General features: G+C 40.6%; 1 protein-coding gene across 1 annotated transcript in view; it reads left to right on the top strand.

The window, feature by feature from the left end:
• podn (podocan) overlaps window positions 1-16,268 on the top strand; it is a 59,004-nt gene extending 42,736 nt beyond the window's left edge. Inside the window, exons 8-10 of the mRNA XM_048602156.1 lie at window positions 1,696-2,353; window positions 10,478-10,626; window positions 14,285-16,268. Of these exons, the coding sequence (XP_048458113.1) occupies window positions 1,696-2,353; window positions 10,478-10,626; window positions 14,285-14,462 (985 nt within the window). The 3' untranslated portion in view covers window positions 14,463-16,268. The remainder of the gene's footprint in view (window positions 1-1,695; window positions 2,354-10,477; window positions 10,627-14,284) is intronic.
• Window positions 16,269-16,806: the final 538 nt, after the last annotated feature.

Here is a 16,806-nt window from a genome sequence, read left to right as displayed (position 1 = left end):
TAGGAGCAGAGTCTCTGCTCCTATGATGCTGCTTGGCCTGCTGTGTTCATCCAGCCCTGCACCTTGTTGTCTCAATAAATCTGGCAATCCTTGTTTGCATTCTGTACAACTTTGGAAAGATACCTTTACTCCCAGTCTCAAATCCTGCATTTCTTGAGGCATACTTTCTACCAAGGGTATAGGAGTGTTTTTCCCGACCCAGGACAAAGACTCAGGAGGCAGGCAGGATTCAGGCAAGTGGAAGATGTTTATTCAGCAGAAATCAGTTTATGCAGGGAGAGGGCCAAAGGATATTCCCCCAAATCTAGCTTCGGAAGATAGATCAATGACACACCCTCTGCTTTTACAAAGAAATACAGCATTTTTATACATTTTGTGTTACAGTAATCAAATAAAACGTAGTCATCATCCTTCCCCTTAATTCAAACACCCAATCCTGTGGGACACCTAATCAGTGATGGGATAACAAGGTGTAGAGCTGGATGAACACAGCAGGCCAAGCAGCATCAGAGGAGCAGGAAAGCTGACGTTTCGGGTCTGGACCCTTCTTCAGAAAATCCTACTATCTCTTAATCAGTGATGGGCACTTCCATGGACAGCCCCAGGTTCCCATGATCTTATGGTATTAGCTAGACATTATAATCTTTATGTCTTGGGATCTTCCCATGCATCCTATCCATTCGCATTCCAAAAGTTTAACGGCTATACTCCTTCAGGTTTTTCTCAGGCTTATTTATCTGTAAGGACAGCTCAAATTCACCCATTGTGTTTTGGTGCTATCTTGTATCACATTCAATTAATCCTTTTATTTTTCCACCGTCCCAACTACATAATGTAAAAGTAAAAAGTCAGTTAGTTTTAACTAATTGCTATAAGGTTAACTTCTGTTATAAAGTTAATTATGAGTGTAACATTATACAACTACTTCTACTTTAGCATTTTGTAATTTATGGGTTATGATCAATCTATCTTGCTCAGGGCATAAGCGAAGGTGTCTTCTAAGGCTAGTTAATCTTTACATCTAAGTTTAAACTTTTTTTAAGGCTTGTATTATATCCTGGTTACGTGTTGAAACCAACGTCTATGATTAGAGCATTTTTAGCTAGAAACTATTTGATATTGCAGGTAACTTCAAAGAAGCAAATATTAACTACAAAATAATCTTAGCTGTTATCCTTGCAGCTGCTTGAGAACCTAATCTAGCACTGAACATTATTCACTTACTAGGACAATCATTCTTTCATTAATAAAGTTGGAATTGGCATTTATCTGTCCTAAGGTATCCTTTTATCAGAACTGTCTCGGGTGGGAACATACAGCGTTCATTCCTTTACTGACCTTCCAGCAGTTCTGTTCAAAGGTACCATTGTATTTCACTGTGTGAGCAGGCTGCTTAGTTTTGCTTAGTTTCTGTCTGCCATCTTGTAAGTAGGCATGGGCTGCTTAGTGTGTTCAGGTACAAGTCACCTTACATACCAAGGTACAGGTCACCCCTACACAAGGCAAGTAAAGAATGGCTGAAACTCACCTAAGGAAAATAGTATGTAGAATTAAATAATTGTCAATTTCACACGTAAATTAAAAACTTCAAATCATTGTGTTCGAAGAACGCCAACTATCAGGCAGTTTTAGAATATTTAGTAAACTGTAAGTTATTCCCTAATTGTACATGACATCTGCTCTTCTTGAATTTAGGAAACTGTCAAGCTTGGAATACCTGGACTTGTCAAGTAACAATCTGACACAAATACCAAGAGGGTTACCTCGGAATATTATCCTCTTACATTTGGAAAAAAATGCTATTAAATCAATACCTGCCAACTGGCTGACACAGATAAAAAACCTTGAATACCTCTTGCTTCATAACAACAAGATAAAGGCAAAAGCAATTCATCCACTTGCATTCAAGGGACTTAAAAAACTTCATACCTTTCATCTCTACAATAATATGCTGGAAAGAATTCCAAGTGGCTTACCACGCCGGGTGAAGACATTAATGCTTCTCCATAATCAGATCTCAGAAATTTCCAGAAATGATTTTGCTCACTCATACTTTTTGACAGAGCTTAATCTGAGTTACAATAAACTAACAAGCCCTAAAATCCACCCAGATGCATTCCGGAAAACAAGGCTGCTTGAATCTTTGGATTTCTCTGGAAATAATCTAAATGTAGTGCCCAGTGGTCTGCCAAAGAATTTGCATGTATTGAGGCTGAAGGAAAATGAAATTAATTCAATTCCCGATGGCTCACTTTCAGGAATGACAAAGCTAAAGGAACTCTTCTTGAGTAATAACAAACTCAAATTGAACTCAATATATCCAGGAGCATGGAAGCAACTGACTACTCTACAGGTAAGAGATTAACATCAGAACAAATCGTGGACATTGAATGAATAGCATTTTTCTATTTGTGACCCTTTGTATTAGTTTCTCCTCTTTAAAGCTTGCTCATGTTGCTGATTATGTTGCCATTCTGCATGAGTGAGTCTATGTAGTGAACATTGGCTGGCTATTCATTAAGAAGGAGCATTATAAAATAAATTAATTTGCTCAATTGATGCACATGTTTATAAATTATACTTTCAAAGAGAGGTCAGGAGTAATGCAAACAGACATTTTTTTTTGGTCCGTGGACTCTGAGAACTTCACTCAGCATGAAGCAGGATTTTCTTGGTCTCCTATAGAAACGACAGAGACCTAAATGCAATCCATTTCACTGGGCTGCTAATATTAACTAATTCTTCTTAAATACTGTACTGGTAGGGCCTCCAACCAACAAGCAAACTTAATAGGGCATAGTAAACACTTACAAGAAGTATTTCATAATTCTGAATGAATTTGCCTTTTATTGTGAAATAAAAACTCCACAGAAAAAAGAGATTTGTCCATGGCTAGACTAAGTGCGAAACTAAGTTAGACTTAGTGTTAAACCTAACACAGAACGAGAGATTAGGAGCTAGTATTTTCTGAAACATGTTCATTCAGTGTTTGAGATTTAAATTAAGGTTAGAATAGTGTTTGATTAAAATGAAAGGTTCATAATATTACCAAGATTAGTAAGCCGGGGGACTGAAAGAGTTTTAAATATCAGTGAAGGAAAGGATGATCAAAGAAATTGATAATGAGGACGAAAATACAATATGAAGGTAAACTAACCAGATGTATGTCAACAGAATGTAAATCTCCTACAAGCATATGAAAAATAATCTCAGGCCACTTCCAGAAGTCCCAATTATTACAGATGCCAGTCTTCAGCCAAAGCAATTCAATACCAAGAAAGTGTACTGGACTGTACTAAGATCCTGGATACAGTAAACACAATGGACCCTGACCTATTTTGGCTGTAATGCTGAAGACTTGTGTTTCTTGATTGACCACTTTTCTAGCCAAGGTGTTCCAGTACAATTAACGTATTAACTTATTGCCATCTACCCAATAAAGTGGGAAATTCTTGTCTCTGACTTGCTCACTAAAAACCAACTTCAGTCTGGCCAGTTGAAGTCCTATAAGACTGTCCTCATTCATCAACAAAACAATAGAAGATGTAATCAACAGTGCTATCAACTGATACTTATGTGCCAAAAATCAATGCTCAATGTTCAGTTCACTTCAGGTACTTTAGGTATCACTGCAGCCTTGTTTCAAACATGGACAAATGAGCTGGATTCCAGTTGTAAGGTGAACATTACTTCCCTTGACATCAAGACAACATTTGACTGAGGATTCCAGTTGTAAGGTGAACATTACTTCCCTTGACATCAAGACAACATTTGACTGAGGGTGGCATCGTGGAGCTCTGCAAAATTGAAGTCTGTGAAAATCAGAGAGAAAACTCTCCAGTGGCTGAAGACAGACTTAGTACAAAGAGCAATAGTGGTTATTCAATCATTTCAGCCCAGGATATCACTGCAGGAGTTCATCAGTACAATATTCTTGGTTCAACAATCTTCAGCACTCCAACTATGACCTTTCCTCCCTCAAAAGACCAGAAGTAGAAATGTTTGCTGATAATTACAGAGGATTCAGTTCCATTTGCAACTCCTCAGAAAATAATCAAATCCATGTCCAGATCTTGCAGTGCGTAGGTAACATTCAGGCTTGAACTGATCAATATCAAAGAATATTCCTGCCACTCAAATGTCAAACAATGATAGCCTCCAACTAGAGAGTCTAACTATACCACTTTGAGATTCAATACCATTATTGCCATTGAATCTGCCACCATCAACAATCTAGCATTACCTTTGAGCAGAAATTTCATGGGAGCCACAAAATGAATAGTGGCCATGAGTGCAGTTATTCTGTTTTGTTTCACCACCTGATTCCGCAAAACCTTTCCACCATCAACAAGTCAGGAGAGTGATGGAGTGCTCTCCATTTGCCTGATGAGCGCAGCTCCTACCACACTTGAGAGCCTCAATACCATGCAAGACGGAGCAATCTGTTACTTGTACATTTTTGATAAACAAAGAAGTCAAAGATTATGGCCTGTAGACAGGAAAGTGGAGCTGAGACCACAAGCAGATCAGCCATCATCATAGTGAATGACTGACCAGGCTTGAAGGGCCAAATAGCCTCTTCCTTCCCCTAAATTCTAAGTTCCTGCTTCAAAAAGAAAGAGTATGTCAAAAGTAAACTTGGATCCTCAGATGATGAGGCAGGAGAAATTATAAGTGGAAGAAGGAATTAGCAGAGACAATGAACAGAGATTTTGGGCTGAAATTTCTCATACTTTGGTGGTGTCATTTCATTGGGTTTCATGGAGGCATTTCTTCCTAATGAGATTTATCACACTATCATCTTAAACGCACCTCAGTAACTACCTACCATGTTCCTGTGGCATCAGTTTTATCATGGTTAAGCTGTCTCCATGGACAGATTGCCAGCTGCCATGGACGCCCAGGTCCAGCACCCATCGGGTCTGCTGGATATATACACAGACAAGCACTCCATCACTCCAGCCACTGATAGCAAGGCAAAAAGAGAACAAGGGAAGGAGCCCTGATCTCACTCTAGGTGCCTCTTCCTCACAAGGAGACAGGGTGGTTTGGCCATCCAGCCAGAGGAGAAACCACATACAGGTTTTCTCTCCAATCCCCCACTCCATAAATCTGTCTTCAGAACAGGCCAGAGGTAGCAGGAAGGTACCTGCAACCCTCAGTCCTTTGTGCGTTCAAGCTGGGGAGAGTGGACTTGCCTCTAGGCAGAACACACTTAGCACATCTGGGCCTTCGGGACAAAACTGCTCCCGTCAGTTGCCCAAACAGAGGCCCAACGCAAACAAGCTCCACTGTACATTAGGCTCCCTCCTCCCTGTATACAAAACCACACCGGGACATTGTTGGAGGGAAAGAAATAAAAAAGAACTTCTAAGGGCACAAAGATAACACGGTGACATATCAATGTAAGTAAGTTTTCACATTTGCGAATATCTGCTCACTTTCACCATTATCTGACAGAAGTTAAACGACACCAGGTTATAGTTCAATAAGTTTATTTGAAATCACAAGCTTTTGGAGTGCTGCTCCTTTGTCAGGTAAAGTCTTCACTTGACAAAGGAGCAGAACTCCGAAAACTTGTGAATTCAAATAAACCTGTCGGACTATAACCTGGTATTGTGTGACTTCTGACTTTGTCCACCTCAGTCCAACACCAGCACCTCCACATCATGGCTACCATTATCTGTGTGTATGAGTCTCTGTCCAGCCACAACCACTACTCAATGTTTCATTTCCCAAGGCATGACAGGTAAGTGAAGCTGAGACCGTAAGCACGTTCTTAAATCTCCACCCGACCCATCTAACTCAGTCTTCATCTGTCTATATTACCATCCAGCCCAGGTCTGGTAGTGCACTGTCCCCCCATGTACCATATACTTTTGACAAACCTTCCCCTTCACATGATCCCTTTGCCACCTGTGCTGCATCACCTCCTCCCTTACATAATGAGTTGTGCCTTTCAGTATTATTGTCCACTCTACATCCCAGAATTCTGAGTCCAATCCCAGCCTCCCTCCTGCAGAAGTGGCCCTGATGATGCCCCTTGACATTTAGTGGATGGAGCTCCAAGACTGATCATGGCCCAGACCCTTGAGGGAGTTAGCCAGATGACCCCTTACAATTATTGATCAGACTGATTGACTGTCTTCCCACAACTCCATGAGCTGGTTGCATTGAACTCACAAGGCTGACCATGGTCCATTCCCTGGACAGCCGAGGCATGGACTCCTGATCCTGACCATTCCAACCAGGCAACTAAATGCGCCCAAGCCCCTGCACTGATATTGGTAGCTACCCTTGACTCACTGTGTCAGGATCCCCTGACCCAAGCCTGTCTCCTTGGACTTGACAAAGGACTATTCCCCTTGGAGTTTCAGACATAGCTGTTGGCCTGCAGCACATTTGTTGTGTTTGCCACTGCTGGGACATGCTGTAGATGTGAGATTGATGTAGAACTGCGCTATAAACCAACAAGTCCACTCCATTAGTGGGGAGGCGATGGCCTAGTAGTATTATTACTGGACTGTTAATCCAGAGAACCAGCTAAAGTTCTAGGGACCAGGTTTCAAATCCCGCCACAGCAGATGGTAAAATTTAAATTCAACAAAAATCTGGAATTCATAGTCTAATGATGACCATAAATTGTTGGAAAAACCCATCTGGCTCACTAACATCCTTTATGGAAGGAAACTGCCATCCTTACCTGGTCTGGCCTACATGTGACTCCAGACCTACAGCAACGTAGTTGACTCTTAACTGCCCTCTGGGCATTTGGGATGGGCAATAAATGCTGCCTGATCAGCGATGCCCTCATTCCGTAAATGAGTAAAAAAAAATTAACTGATCACTGCTGACCAGCAAGAAAAGCTGCCTGGCTTTGTGTCTATGCTAAACTGTAAGGCAAGACAATAGTACTGAAAGTCTTTAAAGTGTAGCTCAAGTGTCAAAGTGTGAAAAGACAATGCAAGGATGCTGTGAGCGTCTGGGTAAATGTAAAATGAGTAAGTGCAAAGAGAGCAAGCAACCAGCCCTGAGATGCAGCTTTGTCCAGTTTATGAGCTGGGTGCCTGTTCCTGCATGCATGGTATCCTCCAAAAGAATTCCAATGGTAGATGCCAAGTGTAGCAAGAGAGTGGACAAGTGTACTGTAAGTGGGTTGGAGATAGATGTGGAGAGGCTGGCATATTTCAGATGCCAGCATCCATGGATGTGGGGTACATGCAGCCACTGACCATGGAGTGTGTCCTCAGATGTTGTCGCCAGGTGTCCAAGACAAAGATCCAAAGAAACAAGCAGTGAGCTGGAGTTAGCCACTCTCACTTTTGTGTCGGGTACTCTCAGTGTCTAGTTTCTATCCCACAACTGGTAGAATAGGAAAGTGCAAATTAATGAGGCAAGATTAAGTAATAATGAGTGATAGTGAGTGGCAATCCCCTTTAGAGATCTTTCACCACTCCATAGCAAGAATTTTGTCTCGACATCTGGAACTTAACTGGACAAAGCAACTTGTTAGTCTTGACATTAAGAGTGGCCTTGCTCAACTTCTCACGCAATTCTCCCAAATTTCGCTCCATAGCCCACATCATTTGGGGAAAGAGAATATTCTGCAATTTGTATCTCACCTCACATTGGAAAACACACAAAATATAAATATCTGAACTGGTTGGGAATTGTGAGTGAGGAACTTAAAGTAAAGTAATTAATAGTAGCTAAGAACAGTTCTGGAGAAATTAAAAGGATGGAAAGCTGACAAAGTCCCTAGATGTGACAGCCTACATGCTAGGGATTTCAGAGAGATGAGTTGCAGTTAGTGGTATCACTGACTTTATCCTTGTAAAATTTCTTAGATTTACAACAATTGCAGGTGATTGGAAGTGACCAAAGGTAATATGCTTTATTCAAAAAAAGGTGGGAGACAGAAATTGGCTGTACATAGTTTGTGAGCTTGACATCAGTCAAAAATGCTGGAATCTAATATTAATAAAGTGATTAAACAAATTCAGAAATCTGTGGCGATGGTATATTTGAAATTTCTGAAGGCATTCGGTAACTACGGCCAAAACCCAATCCTGTGGAAGGTTCCTACTTCATACAACTGTGGGCTGTTTTATTCTCAAAATTGCAGAAGTGTACCTATGTCATGAGGTGCCAATACAATCACCTGTTTGTTTCAGCAGTGCCCACATCTCTCAGTGGGGCTGCTGGTCATAGTGAATCTGATTGTGGTGCCCACTATCCCTAATTGGAGAGCTAACTGCAAGGCAGCCAGTTAGGAGAGTATATCTCAGCATACTATATGAGCAGGTGCCATGCCAATGTGAGTGGAGGCTCCAACAGCATCCCAATGTTAGGCAGCTGACATGCACCAGAAATCTAGTACAGCATCTGCAAAGAGATCTCTGCAATTTGAGTGGGTAAATAAGGTGACAGACAAAATGCACTGCACAAACTGAGAGGAAATTCACTTTCTGAAGAGGAAGGGAAAGATTGAAGACTTTATAAATGTTGAGCAATTAACAAATGTTAGTTTTCAGAATGATTTGGAAGTCCTTCTACAAAAAACACATAAACATAGAGGTAAGGCATACAATTAACATAAGACATGGAATGTTAGTGTTTACTCTGAGGTGGTTGATGTAAAGAATATGGAAGTCTTGCTACAATTGTACAGGATTTTATTGAGACCACACTTGGGAGTACTAATTACAACTTTGTTTTCCATTCTTGGTATATTTGCCTGAGAGGGAATGCCACAAAAATTCTTAAGATTGATTCCTATGTTGAGAGGGTTTTCCTGTGAAGAGAGATTTTGTAGAAAAATTAAATGAGCTCATTGAAATAAAAGATAACCTAACGGCTCACAGGATAAATATTGAGGTTTTTTTCCACTGACTAGAGAGTCTAGAACTAGGGGACATAGTCTCAGGATAAGGGGCAACCATTTTGGACGAAGACGGGAATCTTTTTCATTCAGAGGGTTGAAAATCTTTGAAATTCTCCATCCCTAAGGACTGTGGCTTGTCAGTCATTGAATGTATTATAGGCTGAGGAGGATACATTTTTATGTTCTAATCCAAGGAAATGGGAATCAGGCAGCAAAGTAGATTTGAGATTAAGGATTATCTGTGATTTTATTAAATGTTAAAACAGGCTCAAGGGTCTGAATGGCCCATTCTTGCTTCCAGTTCTTTTGTACTTAAGTCCATAAATCTCCAACTTTTGGCATGGTACACCTTTACAATAAAAATGGTACAACTGCAGTTTGGTATGTCAGGAGGAGTCCTGCTGGTGTCCATGAAGTGGCAGTAAACACTTCCAGTGAATGAATGGAGAAAATTTATGGAAACCATTTGTATTAAATTTTTATATATTTTTAAAACAAAGCGAATGGCAATTGCAAAGGGACAATATTATTGTAAAAATGTACCTCTGAAGAAATGTTGTAAAATTAAATCTGTGGAATGCCGACTTTCATATTTTCATTCATTTACAGGATGTGGGCTTTGTTGGCAAAGCGAGCATTTATTGACCATTCCCAATTGCCTGTGCCTGTTTTTCCTCGAAAGACTTTAGTGAACCAGTTGAGATTGTAGGACAATGTTTCATGGTCATCATTACTGATGCAGATTTTATTCCATATTTATTTCATTTATTGAATGTAAGTTTCCCACTTGCCATCATAGCGTTTGAACTCATGTTCCACATCATTAGTCCAGGCCTGTGGTTACCAGCCCAGTGATATAATCACGATGCTACCATAACTTCGGTAGTACTAACTTATAATGGACAAAAAAAAAATACAATATAGTACTATTGCTGTTGTTCATGAAAAGTACTGACAACGAAGCATTTGTTAACTAGTCAGTTAATTGGTTACCTGCTCTTTTATGAATCTGCTATTGTAACAGTTCAGAAATGTTCATCAAAAATCACTTAAATTCCTGCTCAGAAAATTAGAGACTTAGCTGCCATTTGGCATCCAAAAGAAATCACATTTCTAGGCCGTTGTCTTAAATGCTGAAAAGTCATGAGAATTTCTGTATTTTTCATCACTGATATGATATCAGCTAACATGACTGAAAATTAAAAAACTGGGGGACAGAATGATTTCAGGTGGCAGTGTTTCACCCACTTGCGAATAGACCATTAGAATACTGTGGAAGTTCCTGGAATTATTGCGTGAACTGGTTTGAACAGCAACAGAATGAGTTTTAGGAGCAAGAAGAAATTGTTGGATGGGATGATCACACCACGGGAAGTTACATTCTTCAAACCATATTTCATGATGCGTCTCGAGCCACTTACAGCTATAAATTTCAATTTATTCAGCTAAATGAAAAATTGACTATGAGGTTACGATATTGACTTGAGGCATTAAAATCATTTGTGCTATAGTATGTGTTATAGAAACTATGCAGCTCCTTTATGCATAATTGGACAAGTATTTTAGTTTTAATTTGTTGTTTTCTGTTTTCAGCTTTTGGATCTGTCAGGCAATCAACTTTCCTACGTCCCTACTGATCTGCCAGAGTCTCTTGAATATATTTACCTCCAGAATAATCAGATTTCTGTCATCTCAGAGAATGCGTTTGAATCCACACCAAATATCAAAGGGATTTTTCTTAGGTAAGTTAATTATGAACACCATTCTGGGCGCTTATTATCAAAGAAAGAAAGATCCCTTTGCATTGCTCACTTCAACAAAGAAAATATGTTCATGAATATGTAACATTTTGCTTTCTATAATTGTGCCTTCTGACAGCTCGGTGCACTGTGATATGAAATCATTTGACCCTGGGTCAATCCTCAATATCTTGGGAAGAAAATAAGGTAAATGACACTGGGCAGGCCTTGCAGAATCGTAGAATTGCTTCCTGGTCAAATCCAAAGTGTCCTTGGCTCCTTTGATAGTTCCTAGACCTTCCTAAAATCTTCCAGGTATTTAATTAGGACTTCATTTCTAATCCAGAAGTGTTGAGCCAATCCAGGTAAGCAGTTCCCAACCAATTTCCCCCTAACAAACCCGGCCGCTAGCCTTTTACTACAATCAGTGGTAACTGAACCAGCTGTTTCTCATAAGAAACCAGAGCCGAAGTTGTATCCTTAATCTGTAAAGATTCCTCAGAATAGGTTCTCAGTCTAGCAGAGGCCTTGTGCAAACATAAGGGTTGGAATCCAGACTGAATTTTGCGAAAGACTGGTTCTGCGATCACTGAAACGGTTGCACCGGTATCGACCTCCATTCAAACTGGGTTACCATTTAACCAGATGTTTATTTTGATTGGTTCTGATTTGGATGTTGCTAAGCAATTTAACTATTCCAAACCAGATGTAGTTGGGGTTTTCCAGGGTGTGCACTCTCCTGGATACCAGCCTATGAATTCTCTTACTCGTTTTAGGTCTAGTGGGACTCTTTTGTTGTCTCAAGTCCACATACCCGCAGAGCTACAATGGCTTGCCAGCCCAGATCCTGGAGAAAATTTTAACTGTTTGGTTGAGGCTTGGCTTTGTTTTGGGGTTTTGCTGTCGGCTGACCTAGTGTCTCTCAGTTTAGGAAATGTCCTGAGTGACACAATGCATTTGCCTTCACTCAAGTGATGTTCCGCAAACTCATTCGGACTGGTGAGGGTGTTCGCTTCCATCGGAATACCCTGCAACTTATATGTTCCGTTTGCAGCATTTCCCCATGATAAAGCCAGTTGTAGTGCATGTTTGAAGTCCAGTTGGGCTTCAGCTAGTGGATGCTTTTGCACGATTGTATCATTAATCCCACATACCAAACAGTCTTTCAACATCTCATTAAAGGGTAAACTAAAGTCATATGCCTCTGCCCCTCACCTTAGCCTAGTCAAAAATCCCGATACGGATTCCCCTGGTCCTCAAATTACTGAGAAAAACTGAAAATGTCTCAGAATTACAGGAGGCCTGGGATCATAGTATTCCTTCACTAAATCCATCAGTTCTTGAAAGGCTTTAGTGTCTGGTGCCTCAGGAAAAGTTAGGCTCCTAATAACCATCACCTAACAGCCTAATAGATAGGAGAAAGAGGGTGTTGGTGGAGGGTTGCTTGTCAGACTGGAGGCCTGTGACCATTGGTATGCTGCAAGGATTTGTGCTGGGTCCACTGTTTTCTGTCATTTATATAAATGTTAGTATAGAAGGTATGGTTAGTAAGTTTCCAGATGACACCAAAATTGGAGGTGGAGTGGACAGCAAAGAAGGTTACCTCAGAGTACAACGGGACCTTGATCAGATGGACAAGTGGGCCAAGAAGTGGCAGATGTAGTTTAATCTAGATATATTTGTGAGGTGCTGTACTTTGGTAAGGTGAATCAGGGCAGGATTCATACACTTAATGCTAAGTTCCTGGGGAGTTTTGCTGAACAATGAGACCTTGGGGTGCAGATTCATGGTTCCTTGAAAGTGGAGTCACAGGTAGACAGGGTAGTGAAGAAAACGCTTGGTGTGCTTGCCTTTATTGGTCAGTGCATTGAGTATAAGAGTTTGGAAATCATGCTGCAACTGTGTAAGATTTTGGTTAGACCACAATTGAAATACCGCATTCAATTCTGGTCTCCCTGCTGTAGGAAAAATGTTGTGAAACTTGAAAAGGTTCAGAAAAGATTTACATGCATGTTGCCAGGGTTGGAGGGTTTGAGCTATAGGGAGAGGCTGAAAAGGCTGGGGCTATTTTCCCTGGACCATCAGAGGCTGAGGGGTGACCTTATAAAAGTTTATAATATCATGAGGAGCATGGATAGGGTGAATAGCCAAGGTCTTTTCCCCGGGGTGAAAGTGTCCAAAACTAGACAGCATAGGTTTAAGGTGAGAGGGGAAAGATTTAAAAGAGGCCTAAGGGGCAACTTTTTCATGCAGAGGGTGGTACATATATAGAATGAGCTATCAGAGGAATTATAGCATTTAAAAGGCATCTGGATGGGTAAATGAATAGGAAGGGTTTAGAAGGATATGAGCCAAATGCTGGCAAATGGGACTAGATTTATTTAGGATATCTGGTTGGCATGGATGAGTTGGACTAAAGGCTCTGTTTCTGTGCTATACATCTCTATGATTATAACCAATAAAGCTACGGGTTCACAAACTGTCAGGAGAATTGTTCGTTTCTTTTCATCTGCCCCAATGTCATTTGTCTGGAATAAATTATGCATTCTCTCCACATTCTGGCTCCAGCCTTTGACAGCAGTATTGAAGGAGCCAAGCTTCCAAAATAATAGCATGATTCCAGAAATCCATACCCCAATTCAAAGGCGACTGTTGTGCATGAATTTCTTCAGGATTGTGCTTTTCTCTTGTCACCATTGAAATAACTCCACAGAGGCTAGTGTCCCATCACCAAGTCACTCTTTATTTACATGTGGACATCTGACACTGATCCAGCTTCCTCAGAGCCAGCTCTCAGACTGAACAGAACCTCTGACACTCTTGTCAGCAAGCGCTCCTTGATTAACAGCCCCAATCAGGGAACTCATATTCTATGAGCTCCACTTGGCTGACCTTTTTACAATCACTACAGGTATCAAGAAGGAACAGCAGATGCACAGCCCAATTCAAATTTAAAGTAAAAAAAGTTGGTAAAACCTCATCAATTTAGGCAGCAGCTACGTAGAAAGAGAAAAGAAAGTGTTGCATTTATGCATAATAGCTAGTTGTAATAAATATGTTGAACCCATCTATACCATGATATTCATGTCCAATTTCTTATGCTACAGAAGAGAGGCAAAACACCTTCTTTGGAGGCATGCTGACACCAGATTCAAGCCTTGTTTGAGACACCTGAGCACATAATATGGGTTGAAACTTCAGTGTAAAGCATTGGGAGTGCTACACTGTCAAAGGTGTCATTTTATGTAAGATGTTAAACTGCAGCCCTACCTGTCTTCTCAAGCTGGTGTAAAGTTCTTATTGAAGAAGAATAGAGGAAGTGAGTGCAAAACAGATGATCCAATTATTTATTTCATTGCTGTTAGTGGGACTTGGCTGATGTGGCTTCCTACAATATGATGAACACATTAAAATACTTAACAAAAACCAAAAGAACTGCGGATGCTGTAAATCAGGAACAAAAACAAAGTTGCTAGAAAAGCTCAGCAGGTCTGGCAGCATCTGTGAAGGAGAAAACAGAGTTAACGTTTCGGATCCGGTGATCCTTCCTCACATTAAAATACTTCGTTAGCTGTGATATGCTTTGAGTGGTCATGAAAGATGCTGAATAAATGCAAATTTATTTTTATATTACATTCACTGCAATCTTTTCATTTCACAGAGACAACAGACTTACAACTGGTAGAGTAAAAGAAATTGCATTTCAGAAGCTGAAGTTCTTGCAAGTGTTGGATATGGGAGCCTACTCTGAGTCTGCTTCTGAATCCAAAAAGGAGGGCGGCACCTCAGGAGACAATTTAGAGAATGATAGTGAACAGGCTACTCGGAATGATAAATAATTTTCTGTGAAAAATAGCCAAGATGTTCAGTGTAGTGTCTTCCATAAATGTTGCCTGGTATTACTACATAGAAGTCATTGAAAATATCTATTTCTGCTTACTCTAATTGTCCCTACTCTCCTAAACTGTAAGCTTTACCAAATGCCCTCATCTAACGATGCTCTTACCTTCCTGTTTTCCTCCATTGTCCTCATCTTACCTACACAGCCTAGTATTGCTTTGTTGCTCGGTGTACTTACTCTGGAGCAGTCAACTTGATTTCTTCAAGCTCATGCTTGATGACATTATCAAACTATTCCTCTTATCTGTATTTAAGGAGCTCAGCTTCTTAAAACAGCTTTTAAAAGCCTTTATCATCCTCCTCCTGCTGAGGAAACCCAGCCTGAATATTTTTCAGCATTCCCAATTTCCAAACTTGCTTTGTTCCCAAAGACTGGAACCAGAAGATTACCTTGCAACTATCCCCTCTGGCAACTCCTTATTCAAGTATCTCCAATCCACCTTCTCCTTCCCCACAAGAGTGTGACTGCACATGTTAAAATCACAAATGTTCCACCTAACTCTAGCTTCCTACTAGTCCTCAACCTTCTTGGTCATTCAGTGATAGTTGTCACCACTGGCTGCCTGCCTCTAGTGTCATCCTTGTGCATTATGCCCAAAGTAACTGTTGCCTTCTGGTTCCTCACTGTACCTATCTCAATGCAGGAATGGTGTTTCCCCATGTCTGTTCCCAACCTGTTCACCAGATCATCTTGGTGGGAAACAAAATAACTCATTAATGTCTACAAACTATTCTTTGACAATGTTATTTGTACTTTGTGGTTATGATACAACTAAAACAAACGACCACAATTCATCACGTAGTTATAGCCAATCATTAAAAGAAAAATAAAGCATAAAACTAAAGTAATGTGCAATTATGAACATTTAAGCATACAAATTTCTTTAAGCAGGTTTCTTTAGTTTACATAACCAAAATGAAAAGTCCCCTGCATTGATTATACAGATATACTGGTAGTTCTACTATAATGTGTGTTTCATTAACACAATGTGGCTATAACGCAATTGATCAATAGTGTATGCTGTTTGGATAACATGAGCTTTCTGCTGTATGGGTATAGCAATTCCCTATAATGTGATTTTCTATGGCGATTTTCTATAGCATGAGGTCACACATAAACACAACTATCACATTATAGGAGAACCGCCTGTAGTGATATAGTTCCAAGTCAGGATGGTTTCTGACTTAGAAGGGAGCATGTAAGTAGTGATGTTCCCAAGTATTTGCTGTCTTTGTCTTTCTAGGTCGTCGAAGTTGTAGATTAGGAAGGTGCTTTTGCTGGATCCTGCTGCGTTACTGCAGTGCAATTTGTAGATGGTACACACTGCTGCCCCTGTGCATTTGTGGGGTGAAGATAATGAATTGGGTGCCAACCTGGTGGGTTGCTCTTTCTGAACAGTTTTGAGCTTCCACTGTGTTGTTGGAACTGCACCTATGCAGGCAAGTGGATGGTATTGCACTAATGGACTTGTGCTTTGTACTCAGTGGACAGGCTCTGGAGAGTCAGGAAGTGAGTTACTTGCTGCAGGATTCTTTGCTTTTGTAGATGTAGAATTTATTTGGCTAATCTAATTCAGTTTCTGGTCAGTGGTAACCCCCAGGATGGTGACAGTGGGAGATTCTACAATGGTAATTCCATTGAATATCAAAGGGTCAATCTTTAAATTCTCTTTTGTTGGAGTTTGTCATTACTTATAGATGTGTAAATGGGTGAGATGAGTGAGTAGGTAACTGAGTAAGGAGTGGATGGGCAAGTAGTTAGGCTGGGTGGGTGAATGAGAAGGAGCAGGGTGGGTAGTGGGTACTTAAGTTCGAGGGCTGGTCATGTCAGATTGTGAGGATAGTCAGGTTATGGGGATGGCTGGATTGTTTTGTTGGACGTAAGGGGAGTAACTGGGTTGTGTTCAGTTTGGTATTTCTGTCAGGAGTAGTCAGGTAGTTGGGCAATAGTTGAGGCTCAGTGGAGTAGTAAGGTCAGGGGTTAATTGGGTAAGGTCAAAGTGGTATTCAGGTGATCGGTGGATAGACTGGTGTGGAGGGATGTTTTCAGGGATGTAGTTGGAGGGGTTCATGATTAGGATTACTGAGATGGTTGGGAATTGTTCTGGGATTCAGAGATATACTTGGGTGGATGAGAGTGTTAGTCAAGCTAGAATTGGGGCTGAGTCATGGGGTTTAGTTGGGGGATTGGGATTCATTGGGAACTCAATGGGTTAGTTGGAGAGGGAAAAGCATGTGATTGGGGGTTTAGTTGTGTAGTTAACCAAGAGATAGATAAGATTT

Source organism: Rhincodon typus, chromosome 10, assembly GCF_021869965.1.
Source record: "Rhincodon typus isolate 14 chromosome 10, sRhiTyp1.1, whole genome shotgun sequence".
Lineage (NCBI taxonomy): Eukaryota > Metazoa > Chordata > Chondrichthyes > Orectolobiformes > Rhincodontidae > Rhincodon > Rhincodon typus.
Note: the sequence above shows the minus strand (reverse complement) of the source record. Positions and strands in the feature narration are given on the sequence as shown.